At 48.9% G+C, this 14,540-nt stretch overlaps 1 protein-coding gene across 4 annotated transcripts in view; it reads right to left on the bottom strand.

The window, feature by feature from the left end:
* Positions 1-14,540, bottom strand: part of Stx18 (syntaxin 18) — a 107,512-nt gene that overhangs the window by 3,110 nt on the left and 89,862 nt on the right. For 3 of the 4 annotated variants that reach the window (XM_057773199.1, XM_057773197.1, XM_057773198.1), the window contains 3 exons: positions 9,670-9,758; positions 2,340-2,398; positions 1,193-1,262 (listed from right to left, as the gene is read on the bottom strand). In XM_057773199.1, coding sequence (XP_057629182.1) covers positions 1,193-1,262; positions 2,340-2,398; positions 9,670-9,758 — 218 coding nt within the window. The remainder of the gene's footprint in view (positions 1-1,192; positions 1,263-2,339; positions 2,399-9,669; positions 9,759-14,540) is intronic. The other variant, XM_057773200.1, reaches the window with a different exon arrangement.

The raw sequence follows: 14,540 nt of genomic DNA, 5'->3' as shown, positions 1-14,540 counted from the left end.
TGGATTCTAGAGGGGCAGCAACCACCTAAAGCATATCACCTCCCCTGGGGCAGCTCTCTTGTCTCTCAGTGGGGCTGTTTGCCCAGCCTCTGGTGCAGTGACTGCTGTGGCAGCTGGCCTCTCTTGGTAGTCAGCTGAGTACATGCGGCCGTGTCACTGGAGTACCAGGTAGAGTACGTATTCCAGTGGCATGTGTGCTGTTACCAAAGCAGGGCACTTCCTGGCTTGGTTAGAGTCCCATCAGAAGGCCTGGCGTGGGCCAGGTAGGTCAGTGGTCCTATTTGTTGGTTCTGAGAGTGAGGCAGGGTTCACCAGCTCTACTTCAGACAGGGAATAGGGCTTAGGAAATGGCCACAGCACACAGGGTAGAGTGTCCAGACTGAAGCCTGATCACCCTGCAACACCCTGGGTGTTTGATCCAAGGTGAGCTCTCCTCACAGCAAGATGCTAGGCCAGGAGGAGCTTGCTTTGATGGCTTCCTGTGTGATGCAGCTGACGCCATCAAGCCGAGGTGTCTGCACAAAGCCTGTCTCCAGGCTTCATGACCTCCACACACATGGCTTGGGTAGATAGATCTGTAAGAAACCTGTGAAGAGTCCTTAGCTTCTACTTCATGCACATGCATGTTGACTCAACTCTGTTGTGAGGTTCAGGCATTGCATTGTGAGCGAGCCAACAGCCCAGAGACAGAGAGAGGCGTTTTCCCCAAAGTCTTCTACAGTCCATGGGCACTAAAGTCCTAAGGTCGCCTGGAGCAGCCCTACCCCCATCAGACTGTTCCCAAGGCAGCATGGGCTGGCTAAGAGATTATCTAATTTCTGGAGCACTGTGGACCAAAAGCTGCTCTCCATTATGCACTTGTGGGGTAGCAGCCCTCAGTTTCTTCCCTTTCTACAGATGAGGAACAATGGTGTGGAGGGGCTCCTGACTCCCAGCCCTGACTGCACCCTCCTACCCACCAGATACTCTAGCTTACAGGGGCTACTCTGCTCTAATCAGGGTCCCCATACAGAGCCCTCAGCCTTACCACAGTTGCTGTGAGGTGATAGGAAACTTTACCTGGTACTCCTGAATGGTTTGGCTGCCTGACAAAACATGGTGCTGCCTAATCTGCACCACTCATGCTTCTGTCTGAGCTCTCAGTTAGTTCTGAGCCAAAACTCAAAACTGCTGGGCCTCTGGATCTTTTTACCTGTTGCAAAACTTTTTCAGTGAATATCTCTTGGAGTCTGGAAATTTCAACAACTTTCCCTTCAATTTGCCTTCAAAAAAGAATAAAAAAGGTGACATGTTAGTTATTAACTCCTGGTAGTCTAAGAGGAATGGTCCACATTCCTGAAGGGACCATCAAGGTGAGAACAAAAGAAGACGGGCAGCCACTCCAGATGGGGACAGGAACTGGGCAGGAGCAGTAAGTCCTCGGCATAGCTTAGTTACTGCGTGATGCATGGTGGAAAATCAAAAGGCGCTGTCACTTGGAAAGCCCATCTGCAAAAAGGGACATTTCCCTCTTACGTCAGCTCCCTGTGATAAGAAAATGCTCCAGTTCAGTCTGTGATCATCCCACCTGGCTTAGCAACTAAGCGCTTGCCCAACTTGAAACACTGGGTGAGCACTTTTCCAGCTTCCTGTAGCTTGGAGCACCCTGGGTGGGCTGGGCTGTGCGGGCCGAAAGTGGACACTGGCTCAGCTGAAACTAACTGCCCCAGCACAGCTGGCTGTCAGTCAGTGGGGGAGAAAGGTCCACAAATGGGGATGGCACACAGGAGACAGGAAGGACCAATTATCAACAACAAGGTGGGTAGGGATGGGGGAGCTAGGCTAAGAAGCGGGAGGCCTTGGACACCTTTGGGACAAAATACCCATGGGGCTGTCCAAGGGGAGTAGCCCTGACCCAAGTAAGTCCCCAGGCTGGGAGGGGCTGCACTGTGAACGGGATGGGGCTGTACAAAGATCCAGCAGGTGCTTTCAGAACACTGCAACACTCCTGTGGGACAAAGGCCTGGATGAGTTCCCTGGAGCCTCCAGACGTGTGAGCCTGGTCCCCTGGAAGCAGACACTACTGGAGCAAGCACCTGCCGCAAGGTCCCTACTATATTTCACAGCCACTCCACCCAAGCTGCCCTGTGCTGTGGGTGTGGTCCCACTTTGGGGTGATCTGTTTTTAGCAACTACTCTTTCTGCATATTGCAGCACCCATAAGCCTGCTGTTGTAGCCAGTCTCCCACAGGTCCAGCCAGCCCTGCCCAGTTACATATGGGTGCTTGGATGCCAAAGCGAATAGAAAAAGCCCCCGGTGTCTGGAAAAGCTGTCATCAAGTCATTAGCTACATACAAACCTCACTTCATCAAATAAGCTGTTCATTTCACCAATGAGTCGCTGATTTTCTTGTTCAAACTGCAAAGAAACACATATACTCAGAATGACATCAAATGGAGCTCAAGAAAGGGGCTATATGGAATGAAACCTTTGACCTTCCACCCACCTTCTAAGGATCATAGCCCAATCCTATTGGCTAGCACAGGGCATTTCCAGAAGATTCTCTGAAAAATACCACACTCTAGGAAAAAAAATGCTAGCCTGCACAAAGACCAAGCGTGTTGCAGTGGTTGGCAGAGTTCCTCCCAAGTCTGGACTTAGGAACAGCTGATTCTAGCTGCTGGACAGAGGAAGCTGGCTCAGCAGCTCCCAGACACCTTTTCTATAGGAGCCAACTGCTGCCATCTATCTCCAGGGCAACATTTTTAGACAGAAAACTTGGTATGAGGAAGACTGTGAGGCAGAGGCTGGCAGGCTTCTTGGCCTGTGACAGTGACGGTCTTGTAAACCTTGAGAGCCTTGTGTGATAGAGAGCTTGTGTGATCAATAGCACTAGGGCTGCACTCCTGGCTAGAGGTTTGCAGAATATTCTCAGAATTAGCCCCAAGTCTACTCCATACTGACCTGTCCTAAAATGTTTTCTGTAAAGTCCATATCCTGGATGTACCCGACCAGAAGGCTCTGAAAAAACTCCTCAGGCTAGATGTCTGCCAGCATTGAACTGTTGTCTCTGCCCATGACATCAATGAAACATTTCCCTGTCTGCCTTGCCTGGGCTGGCAGAAGAGTACATGTTCTCTGTGAGCCAGGCACTTCCCATCCCTGTGATGGCAGCCTCTGCCACTTCTAAAGGGTGCAAGTGCAAGTCACATCTCCCATCTCTTCTGACTGGCTGGGGACAACAGCACAGGCACCATGTTAAGGCCTGGCCCCAGAGGAGATGGGAGCACTTTCTCTGGAGTTCCCCTGCGTGCAGTGTCACTGTGACATTTCTTAACTTGTTCAGGAACCAGCTTCTCTCAAGGCACAGAGCCACCTTTCTTCTGTAGACCCTGAGCCCTGCACAAGCCTGAGAACAGAGGCCTCACTCTACCCTAGACCCATCAGATCAGAAAATGGGACCGAGAGATGGCGATGGTTCAGGAGGGCAGATGGGCGGGGCAGTTCCCAGCAGGACGCTTGAGCAGAGCAGGCTGCCTTGTGCACTACAGAGTCAGCGCTGCTAATGGCTCTTCTCATTAGGATTCAAAGAGACTAAGAGAATGAAACCTTCACTTCTGAGTCAGAAAGTATCAGCTGTCGACTGTCTGCTCAGCAGTGACTTAGGAGAGCAGTATTTCTGAGAATGTGGAATTACTTCAGTTGTAGGTGCTAATTTACCTGCACTAATCCCCTTCGGGATGCGTAGGCTTTTTTTTTTTTTTTTCCAGGGAGGCATTTTATTCTTTTTTCCCCCCTAATGATAAAATATAGTTCTGCCCTTTTAAATCTTGTCCTTAGTTACTTTGAAACTGTTCCTAAACACAACTACCTATGAGTCTAGGTGACTTATTACTGGAATGTTGCCTGGTTTTGTTTCTGGTTTCCTCCCATCCAGGCACGAGGTGCAGGGCTGTATCTCCTCTCTAAGCTTTAGCAGCTGTGACTTCTGAAAGTAGCCCATGGGCTCCAGTGGCCAGGCGAAGGCACAGCTTTTGGTTCTGGTTTCCCTGCGCCCACCTCAGAAACGGCCAGCCTCTAAGGAAAGGGTGAAGAGAGTGCGGATAGTGGCGGGAGCCCCGGTGGAGAGCAGCCTCTACTACAGGGCAGGTCAGATGAGAAAGAGTTAATAAAAACAAATAAACAGACAAAACCCCCAAACCCTGTTCCCCTAAGCCAGTGCTTCTCAACCTTCCTAATGCTGTGACCCTTTAATACAGTGCCTCATGTTGTGGTGATCCCCAACCATAAAATTATTTTCATTGCTACTTCATAACTGTAATTTTGCTACTGTTAGGATCATAATGTAAATATCTGTGTTTTCCAATGGTCTTAGGCGACCCCTGTGAAAGAGTTATTCAATCCCCAAAAGGTTGTGACTCACAGGTTGAGGACCACTGCCTTAGTAAGTGCAAAGTCACCACTTACTAAAGTCTAACGGGGTCCAGCTGTGGATGTTCAATGGCACTGGTTTCAGGGCGGTTTTCTGAATGGCAAGCCTGCCCCAAGAGATGGGTGGCAGGGGCAGTTGGTCATATAGCCCGTGGGTATAGAAACCAGGTGTGAGGCCTCAGGAAAATAACCATGGTTGGGTGGCCCTAGCTAGTCAACCTTTTCTCAATGGCCATCAGTTTCTTTGTGGACAGCTGTGAGCCTTACCTTCCCTGACCCTGAGGTGTAAAGTCACAGCTGGAACCCTAGCTCCTTCACCTGTGAAGCTGTATGCCTTTGGGCAGGTGAGTAATCTAATCACTCTCCTTTGGCCTCTGTCACCAAAATGGGAACAAAAAGACTTAGGTCATTAGAACACTATGCTGTCTACATGAGCACTCTCTGGGAGACAGATTCCAGACAGGTAGAGTGAGTGGTGAGATGTCTATAGGTCCCTTTCTTCTGTCTGACCGCAGATTCAACAGGGCAACTGTGGCTCTTGGCTGTTTCACTGTCAGGCTCTGGAAAATTCACAGATAGTACACTCTAGGGTCAGTCTATCTGTGCGGTCATACGGCTTCCTCACGTAAGTAAGGACTTGGCCAGGCACAGGGGCTGAACCAAAGTCCTGGTCTCTGTGGTCAGCACCACAGCAGGGTGTCTAGATGCCCAGAGATACAATATGGCCATAGTCTAAGGGATACTTAGCACTTAATGTGCTATGACTGGATATAAATTCTCTCCTGAAAAGGCTCATGGATGAAGAGTTGGTTTCCAGCTGGCACATCCAGCCACCGAGAGGTTATTATTAAGGCTTTGGTGCAGTCATTGAATTATTCAATGACTGATTCAGGAAGACGAAGGATATAGCTGAGGCTCGGTCCAGCTGGCAGAAGTCATTAGGGGCATGTCCTTGAGGCGGCTGTCAGATGAGCACCTCTTACTCACCATGCCCTTCCCAGACATGCTACGATGCTGTTTCACCACAGGCCCAGAGCAAACGGAGCCACTGACCACACCAGCACCCTGTGAAACCATGCACTTGGGTGGAACCTTCCTGTCCTTAGCAGCTGATCTCAGGTATTTGTCACAGTGAAGGATGGCTGACATGCAGCAGCATCTTTTCCTCTTAGGGTCATATGTACTCCATGCCCACTCACAACTCTGTGTACCTGAGGATCTTCCTCCCTTCACCTCACAAGTATTGAGATAACAGGTGTACCCCACCACCCCTGGCTTATCAACATCACCCTAAGGATCTAGGGCTTGAGATTCAGATGATCCTGAACAGGTGTCTATGGCTAATCACACAGTGGAGCCTGCAATACTCCCTCCTGGATGAGAGTAAGCAACACAACACAGGTGGAAGTGCTCAGGGCAGCCATGGCGAAAGCACAGTGTGCTAAGCAATAGCAATAGCCCCCCTGGCCATTGCACTCCGTTACTGCCCAGCTAGACTTTCCAGTTACACTTTGTTTAAAAGACACAAGTCCATTTGCAATATCTTATAGAAAGCCTGTTTTTAATCTACCCCTCTTTGCTAAGTTTTACAAAGAAAGTAACTACTGCCAAGGCCCCTGAGTAGAAAAATAAGAATAAGGCCCAATGAAGTATTCCCATCTCAAATCATCCAGAGAAGATAAGTGAGGGCTTAGGACCAAGACGCTCCCAACAACACCTATGTTCTAGATGCCGGAACTATGCTGGGCCACAGTACGAAAGCTGTGCCAGCTGGCTGCCTGGGTTCCATGAACTGCTTCGGGCACCTGCTACAGACACATTTCATACAGATTTAAGAAAGAGGTCTCATTCACAACTTTCAAAGTTACTTCAATGAACACACCAATAAATAAAGGTGACTTTACTTGAATAGAATGAATGAGGCACATAAAAGTAAAGTGGGCTCTAAAAGGGAGCATTTCCTTGATGTCTGACTAGAAAACAACCGAGTCTCACTCTGCTGGCCATATAACCTCTGCTAACTCGAGGCACCGCCCACCAGTACCATGACTCGCCCCTGGAGACTGACTGTACATAAACATCCTGTAGCATTCTGCAACACCTAGCAGCCATTTCTTTGGCTAAAAGAATGAATGAAATTGCCATTATAGGGCTTAACTCATTATTTGACCCCGAGGGAAAGTTCCAAAAGCTGATTCTGAACTATGACCACAATTTGCTAAAGTACCTTTCAATGTAAAACCAACAATAAAGTATTCTTTCCCATTGTTTTTGGGGTGTTTTTTTAATTTGAGCTAGTAAGACTTGACAACATGACACTCAGCAATTAATCCCAGTAAGAACGTCATTCGCTGAGCATTAAGTAGTGTTAAAAGAGTTCATGACATCCTCTGTCCCCCACACCCGCACCAACACAACACAAACCGGGAACACTGCAGGCTGAAATGCCAGCCTTTTGGGGAATGATCTGGTTGGAATAGAGGGCATAAAAGCTGGCACCGACAGTCTTGGGAGAGCCTCACGTCCTGACACTCATCTTCAGCTGTGTGGCAGGTGTGGGCCATGTGAACTGTACACAGGGCCTCCCTGGCTGTGCTGAGTGGCTCTCAATTCTGACTTCCCACAGTTTGGCAGGGCATCCATTCAAACCAGCTTGAGGTCCATTGAGACTCATTTGCTTCCCAAGTTATGCAGATAATTAGTAAGAGGAGGAGGATTCACAGCTGACTGCCTGGTCCTAGTGTCCCTGTTCTCCACCGCAGAAGGACTGTGCCATCGGATGGCAGACACCTAGTGTCTGCTTCCTCAGGCCTACTTCCCATATGCCTGCAAAGGTTAACTGACCTTTGGGGCTCATCACTGCTCCAGGAGAAAAGCAGAGTCCTCTGGCAAACCCTGTGAGTATTCTGGCCATCTCCTTTATGAAGAATGGTGGACATAAAAGAGTGAGGTCCAGCGCAAATTTACACTCTGCTTACACTCAACAAAAGTGTCTTTCTCAATGAAGGGACTGAGCAGTACACATTATTGTCTCTAGCAAATTTGCAACATTTGGGGAAGTATAACTCATTATTTTCACTAGCAAAATTATTTTGTATAAACCAATAACAAATGACATTTTTTTTTAATTCAAATAGATGCGTCTACTTTAATGAATAGGCAATATATGCAAATATAATAAATGCATGCGTTGATGAATGTACAATGTATATAGATGTATGTTAATTAAAACAGCTATGTCTCCATTAATGAATATAAAATATATAGAGATGTGAGTTACGGCACACATGGATGGAGGCCGTAAAGGAGTAGAGTCTTGTGTTTGTGGTTCATGTCAGAACAGTCTATGGTAGGTTACCTTACCTTCACAATGATATATTTAATCCCCACATAATCATAGGAAAGCAGAAGATCCATAGAGAGAAATGAGAAGGAGGTCAGCACAGGCCCCTATACAGAGTCAGCTGCTCGCGAAGGCCACCAAGCTGTGTCCTCGGCTCTCTTCCACACTTTAATGTGAGTCAGGGTCTCACTAAACAGCACAGCCAGGATTATAGGTCTGTATCACCAGGCTTGGCTCAGATTTCTTTTGAATAATACCAGCATGCTATCCTTTCAAATGATATGTTTTTAAGATACTTCTGTCACTATTAGTTGTCAGAAGGGAATGAAATCCAATTGTGTTGAAACTCATTTGTTGGTTTCTACATCTCAGCCTGCTTCTAACGCAGCATCCCCAAAGAACACTCATGGCTCTGTCCCGTCCCTGTACACAGTGTTTCTTGAGGACCTCCTCTAAGCCCATGATACTCCAGCCCTAAGATGCCTCTAGACTAAGCCCCAGATCCTATGACAGCTCACACCTTCTGCCATGTCCACAGCACTTCCCAGTGTCTGACACCTCCTGTTCCCCAATGCCGAGCTCCATGTCTGCCCTTGTCCTGATTGCTCACGTCAGCACCCTCCCAAGTGTCTGGTCCTCTCACATTTGTCCTTCTAGGGCTAGCACTTTATCATCAGCTCCTGGAGGCAGCCACTGCTGTCACTGAGAGCAGTGAGAGGACAAGGAGGGTCCAGATGAAGGCAGGGGTGGACTGCAGTCAGCTGGGGGTCCACAGTCCTTGCTTTTGCCTTGAGGCTCACTGGGCTCCTGGCACATTGGTTTTCACCTGTTTGTGCTACTTTCTAGAAAGAAAACTTTCTGTTGTAGCCTTTGTTTCAGGCAAGGAGAAGCAGGGAATCTGAAGAGTAAGAAGCTCTGAGCCAGACATCTGGGCTGGGAAGCTGATGCTGAGGAAGACAGACATGTGGACAGGCTTGTAGCACTCACACAAACCCATCAGTCACTTAGCCACTTAGCAGCACTACTGACCACTGGCCTGGGCCTAGGGACACTGTGACAGTGAGACAGGATCCTACTCACATGGTGCTAGCACAGCAGAGAAGGCACAGAAAAAAATAGAATATGGGGCTGGCTGGGGTCAGAGAGGACTCCAGGAGGCTACCCTGGAGACATGATAGGAGTCAGAAAGGAGTGAGGAGGAAAGGCCTTTGGGGGAAATAGCCAGCATCACAAATGGCTTCCTGAAAGGCTGAGGGCTACGCCAAGGCAGAGCCCATCCTCATAAGACAGGAGGCTTCTGTTTTGCTCCTTCTGTCTCCAGAGGCTGGACCCCAGCTCACTCTTCCCAGCAGGGGCTTGCTGGCAAGGCCTCTCTTGCTCTTTGCCAAAGGCAGGGGGAGGTGGTGAATACTGCAGGCCTGAAGAAGATCCAGGGAGATGAGTCCTAAAATGCTGTCAATGGCTGCACAGCCAGGAAGCTGCCATTTGGGAGGCCCTCACCAAAGCTCTGTCCCCTGAAACCACTGAGATGACAAATAACAGCTCTCAACACAGGGGACAGGCCACCAGGAGGAGGTGGTCACTGTCCTGATGGTTTCTTCCGCCATCCTTCAGTTATCACTCAACTGTATAAACACCACCTTTACAAATATAAAAGGCTCAAATCCAGATGCCTATTATATTGCTGGTGAAGACAATTAGCAAGGCCAGCCAAGCTAACTTCTGCTTTACTATGCTACTGTGAAGTGAAATCATGAAAATCCTAACGGGAAGTAGGATATTAAGTGGGTAAGTATATATAAAATGTATTTATATTTTTAAAGTCCAGTATGAAATCAGGGCAGGAGCATCTGCACAACCTCCCACTCACTGAAGGTCTTAGGTCAGGCAGCTGAAAGGAAGCAGTTAGCATTACCATCTGTATCTCTTCTGGAGACAGCTCATCTTCACCCCTGCCATCGCCCCAGGTTCCCAGTTCAGGCTGTGCTTCGGCAGAAGGCTTTTCTGTTAAAAAACAAAACAATAAAGTGGACAAAGATAGGAGGCCAGCTATTCCTTCCAAATAGGCGGATGAAGAAACAGGCACATGAAGATATCAGAAGGAGTAGGGTTCTGTAGCATGGTCCATATTGTACAGTTAGCTAACATCAGCAGCAGCTCCATGTCTCCGCCCACACAGTATGAAGTCTTCCTCTAAGACAGCCACATATCCTAGAACATGAACATTTTAATCTAGACAGCCTTTTGTTCATGATGCGGCAAGCACACAATGGCCTCTCAATAGCACAGGTGCCTAGAGCAATGAGTACAGCCTGCACACTGTAGTAGGGCTGGCTGATGGGAGGTAAGGACTGCTCAGTGGAGACCTGGACACATCTGTGTGTCTCCGTGTCCCTGAGCTCCATCACTGCTTTGCCAGGGACTGAAATGCTGTATCTTTTTCCTTTCTCCCCAGCCCCAATAAATTTCCTCTTGAGCTTAGCTAGCCCTGTGAGGTGGTGAGAGTTCAGGACTGGGAAAAGCAATCACAACAGCAGCAATCAAGAGCAGGCAGATCAGGCCCACCCTGGGTGACAGGCGTGGCTACTGTTAGAAACGCATCTTCCCAACAGTCACCTACACTCAGTGCAGGTGACAGAACTACAGACAAGGAAAAACACATCCATATCACAAAGCATCCCCAGACAGAGCATGTGAGCCATGTGCTTTCACCCATCCCCACACCCCTGTGACTTCTATCTCCTACTTGGCTTCACTTTTGGTCCCTATTTCAGATTTTTCTTCCCTTTCCCCTTTGAATAAAAAAAAAAAAAAAAAACCAATCAGAAACATAAGCCCCATCATAACGTATGAATTAGCTGCACCAGGATGGAGAAGTTCTGTACTCTACAGGCAGATCACTGTACACCCCCTGAAGCCCTCCTGACCTGAGCCTCGGGACTCAGCCTGAAGTGTAGTGCTCACAGCATGCTGTGCCCACCTGTCAGATCCTGCCACCCACCTGCACCCCAGCCTTCCATGGTCTGGCTCCAGGCAGCCTCTCAACCACATTTCTTACAGCTCCTCACTAACCCCGAAGGTCTTTAGTGACTGCACTCCACATGGGCCTCCATGATTTCTGACCTCCTGAGTGTTTTCTTGCTCTAACTGTTCCTTCACCCTAGAAGTTTCCTTTTTTTTTTTTTTTTTTTGATTTTTCGAGACAGGGTTTCTCCATAGCTTTTGGTTCCTATCCTGGAACTAGCTCTTGTAGACCAGGCTGGTCTCGAACTCACAGAGATCCGCCTGCCTCTGCCTCCCAAGTGCTGGGATTAAAGGTGTGCGCCACCACCGCCCAGCTCACCCTAGAAGTCTCTAAGATTCTTTTTTTGGGGGGTTGTGGTGGTGGTGCTGTTGACTCACTTGCTCAGGGTTACCCCTTCCTGAAGTCCCCAGGACCCTCTTTCCCCACTTCTGCTTTTCTTAGGACACTACTTACTCCCTCCCAGGAATCGGAATCCTCTCTGGCAACAGTTAGCTTTGCAGGGCCAGGAACAATGACTCGCTTGAGAAATATATCTGAACACCCAGAAACCGAGACGGGCAAACAACAGAGACGTGAAGAACACAGCCTTGCCAGGCAGAATGTCTATAGAAAAGGCCTTAATGCTGGGGGTGGCAGGTCAATCGGGAGTAGAGGTGTGAACCTGCTAATAACTAAATGAGCAAGTGCCAATGGCAGAGGGAGTACGACAGACAAGAGACCAGCTCTTGCCTACAACTGTGCCACCTTGTTCTGTGCCAGAACATGCTTGTCTAAGTGGCACCTCAGGTTTCAAAAGGAAATAAATACTCAAAGACAAAGTAAGCAAAGGACACATCCACATGGGCCAGACTTGAAAAGTTGCCCACAGAAAACCTAGCAGATGTCCACACACAGGAAGCACTCTCTATTGCCATGGAGGAAAGGCAGACGCACAGCACGGGAAGGAGAGCATCTGGTGGTTGGGGAAGATTTTTCCCGTCAACACTAAGGCCAGGATGGGAAGAAGGTCCTACTCAGGAAATCAGACAGCACATCAAAGTTGGATGCAGTCCTTTCCCTGACTAGCCTGCTTTTCTCTGACATCTCTTAAGAGGTGCGCTCAGGCCATGGTTCCAAGCTGCCGATTCCCAGGATCCCCCAAGTTTCTAGCCCTAAGCTCTCCCTGCCCGCTCCAACATCAATGCTATTTCCACCTGCACACCCAGCAGGCACCTCCGGCCCAATCACGTAGGTCAGTATGTAGAGCCCCTTCCCCCACCTCAGGCAGCAATGCTCCTCCCACCAGTTCTTCAGCCTCAAGTGCTCCCATCCCACACACTCACAGTTGCTACACCTAACAGATGACCTTAGACTCCACAGTGTGACCCAATAACTCTTCGCTCTGTTCTATGTGAGTTCGGGTGCATATGTTGGGGTGGTCCCTGGCAGCAGATGTCTTGTGTCCAGCCTACCAGCTTCCACACACTTCTCGGCTGTTTCTGTGCTTTTCAGACGTAAGCTATACCGTGGGGCACTCAGGCTTTGGAATGCCCAGTCTAGCATGCTGGGGTCCAACTCTACCTCAGTGTGTTAGCTGTATGGATATGCCTTCCCATTCCCCACCCCATCCCCAGACCAGGTTGCCTTTTTTTTTTTTTTTCGAGACAGGGTTTCTCTGTGGTTTTGGAGCCTGTCCTGGAACTAGCTCTTGTAGACCAGGCTGGTCTCGGACTCACAGAGATCCGCCTGCCTCTGCCTCCCAAGTGCTGGGATTAAAGATGTGTGCCACCACTGCCCGGCTTTTATATCTTTTTTTTTTTTTTGCCAGGTTGCCTTTCTCATGCTGCCCTTCTGGAGGTGTGAGGTGCCTTGTGGCTGTCATGTGCTCTCTCATCACTGGTGATGCTGGGTCCTCTTAAAGTGTTTATTTGTCATGGGTAGATGTTCCTTTAAGAGACTGACATTCATTCCATGTTTTTATGGATTTTGCATTTGTGTGTTTCTCATGTTAATTTATTTTTGGTTTTTCAAGACAAGAGTTTCTCTGTGTAACAGGCCTGACTGTCCTGGAACTTGCTTTGTAGACCAGGCTGGCCTTGAACTCACAGAGATCTACCTGTCTCTGCTTCCCGAGTGCTGGGATTACAGGAGTGTGCCACCACTGCCCAGATTTTTCTTTATTTTTAAAAATCTACTTGTTTGTTTGCTTGCCTGTTTGTTTTCTAAAGACGCACAGAAAGAAAGGATATAGTGTTGGGTGGGCGAGCAGAAGCTGGGAGGAGTTGGGGGAAGGGAAACCATGATTAGCATATATTGGATGAGAAAGTCTTTTCTTGTGTCCATCCACGTGTGGTGCAGTGTAAATGGTTTTCCACTCTGCAGGCTGTCTTTGCACTTGCTTGGTGGCCTCCTTTTGAAAAGTTAACCCCAGTAACTAGTGCTGGTATCTCCCACATATCAGCAGGCAGAGCGATGTTCAGTGAGCATGGGAGTGAGTGCTGGGGCCCAGATGCTTCCACATCACATGGTCTTTGTCTCTACAACCTTCGGGCCATGTGGACTCTAAGGTAGAGCACTAGAACACTGCTCTTGTCACACTCACACACACCAAAACGGAAGGGTATGGGTACACGGACAGACCTTGCTCATTTCCCTATGAGTCTAAAGAGGAGCCATTTCCACTCACTAGGGCATTCCTAACACCCAGCCCAAGGCCTGGCACAACATGCAGTGTAGGCTGCAATGAGGTCAGCAGTGAGGTCATCTTCCCACGAGACATCCTCTAAGCCCTCAGCTGGCACTGTTTTTCCCCTGTTCTCACCAGCCTGCATAGGAGTTATTGAGTGGGTGAATGACTGAATGTGGATGCTATGTCCAGCTTTAGTAAATTTAGTTATGATGCCCCTGTCTTGTCTTCTAAGAAGTTGTGCAGCTGGGATTATGGGGAAGCCCGGGGCAGGCACAGGAGAGATGCAGAACCCCTGCCTGCTAGACCACATGAGCTCCCAGCCAGGAATAGGCTGAAGCTGTGCAAAGAGAGCCACCCACGTGGAGGGCTGCTGTGCTTCCTCAGTGCTGGGCTTTGAGCTCCTATAGAACCTCTCTGAATCTTGGCTTCCTCACCTGCAAAACACAACAGTGCACACCTCCAAAGACCCAGTAAGAGTCTGGACTGTGATCAGTCAGCACATGTGGCACAACGAAAAGCTCCAAAAGTGCTGTTCTCATTGCACACAGGACCTCTGGCATCCTCCAGGCTGGCGAACCACGGTGCATATGAGACACTTCTGATATCCAGGGAATCATGAGATAGAGGCGGGCTTGAAAGTCAAACCCACACACCAGTGAATCCTGGACCCACCACTTATGAGCTTTCACCTCTGACAAGACAGGCTCTGAGCCTGTCAGAGTCTTCTTAATAAAAGACTCATGATACTCCAGTGGTGCGGTGACGCAAGGCCATGCAGAGCCATAGACATGGCAAAGGAGACATTCAGGCCTTGTGGTTTCAGTGAACTGCTAGGCAGTGAAACAAGCTTGCTTGTTAGCTGTACGCAGGGAAGCAGTGCTCTGAGCAGGCATCCCTACCTAGGGGCACGTGGACTGCACACATAATGAAGCAGTCTGTGACATTCACACTTGAAGGAGACTCTGCATTTCTTTGGCATGATCTGTCAGGGACATTACTGTATCTGTGATGACAAGAGACACAAACCCATACTTGCATCTTGTCTAGCTGTGGAGGCCCATGAGAAACTATGCCCCACCCTGGGGCAGTGCAG

The sequence above is a fragment of the Chionomys nivalis genome, chromosome 6 (genome assembly GCF_950005125.1).
Source record: "Chionomys nivalis chromosome 6, mChiNiv1.1, whole genome shotgun sequence".
NCBI classification, from domain to species: domain Eukaryota; kingdom Metazoa; phylum Chordata; class Mammalia; order Rodentia; family Cricetidae; genus Chionomys; species Chionomys nivalis.
Note: the sequence above shows the minus strand (reverse complement) of the source record. Positions and strands in the feature narration are given on the sequence as shown.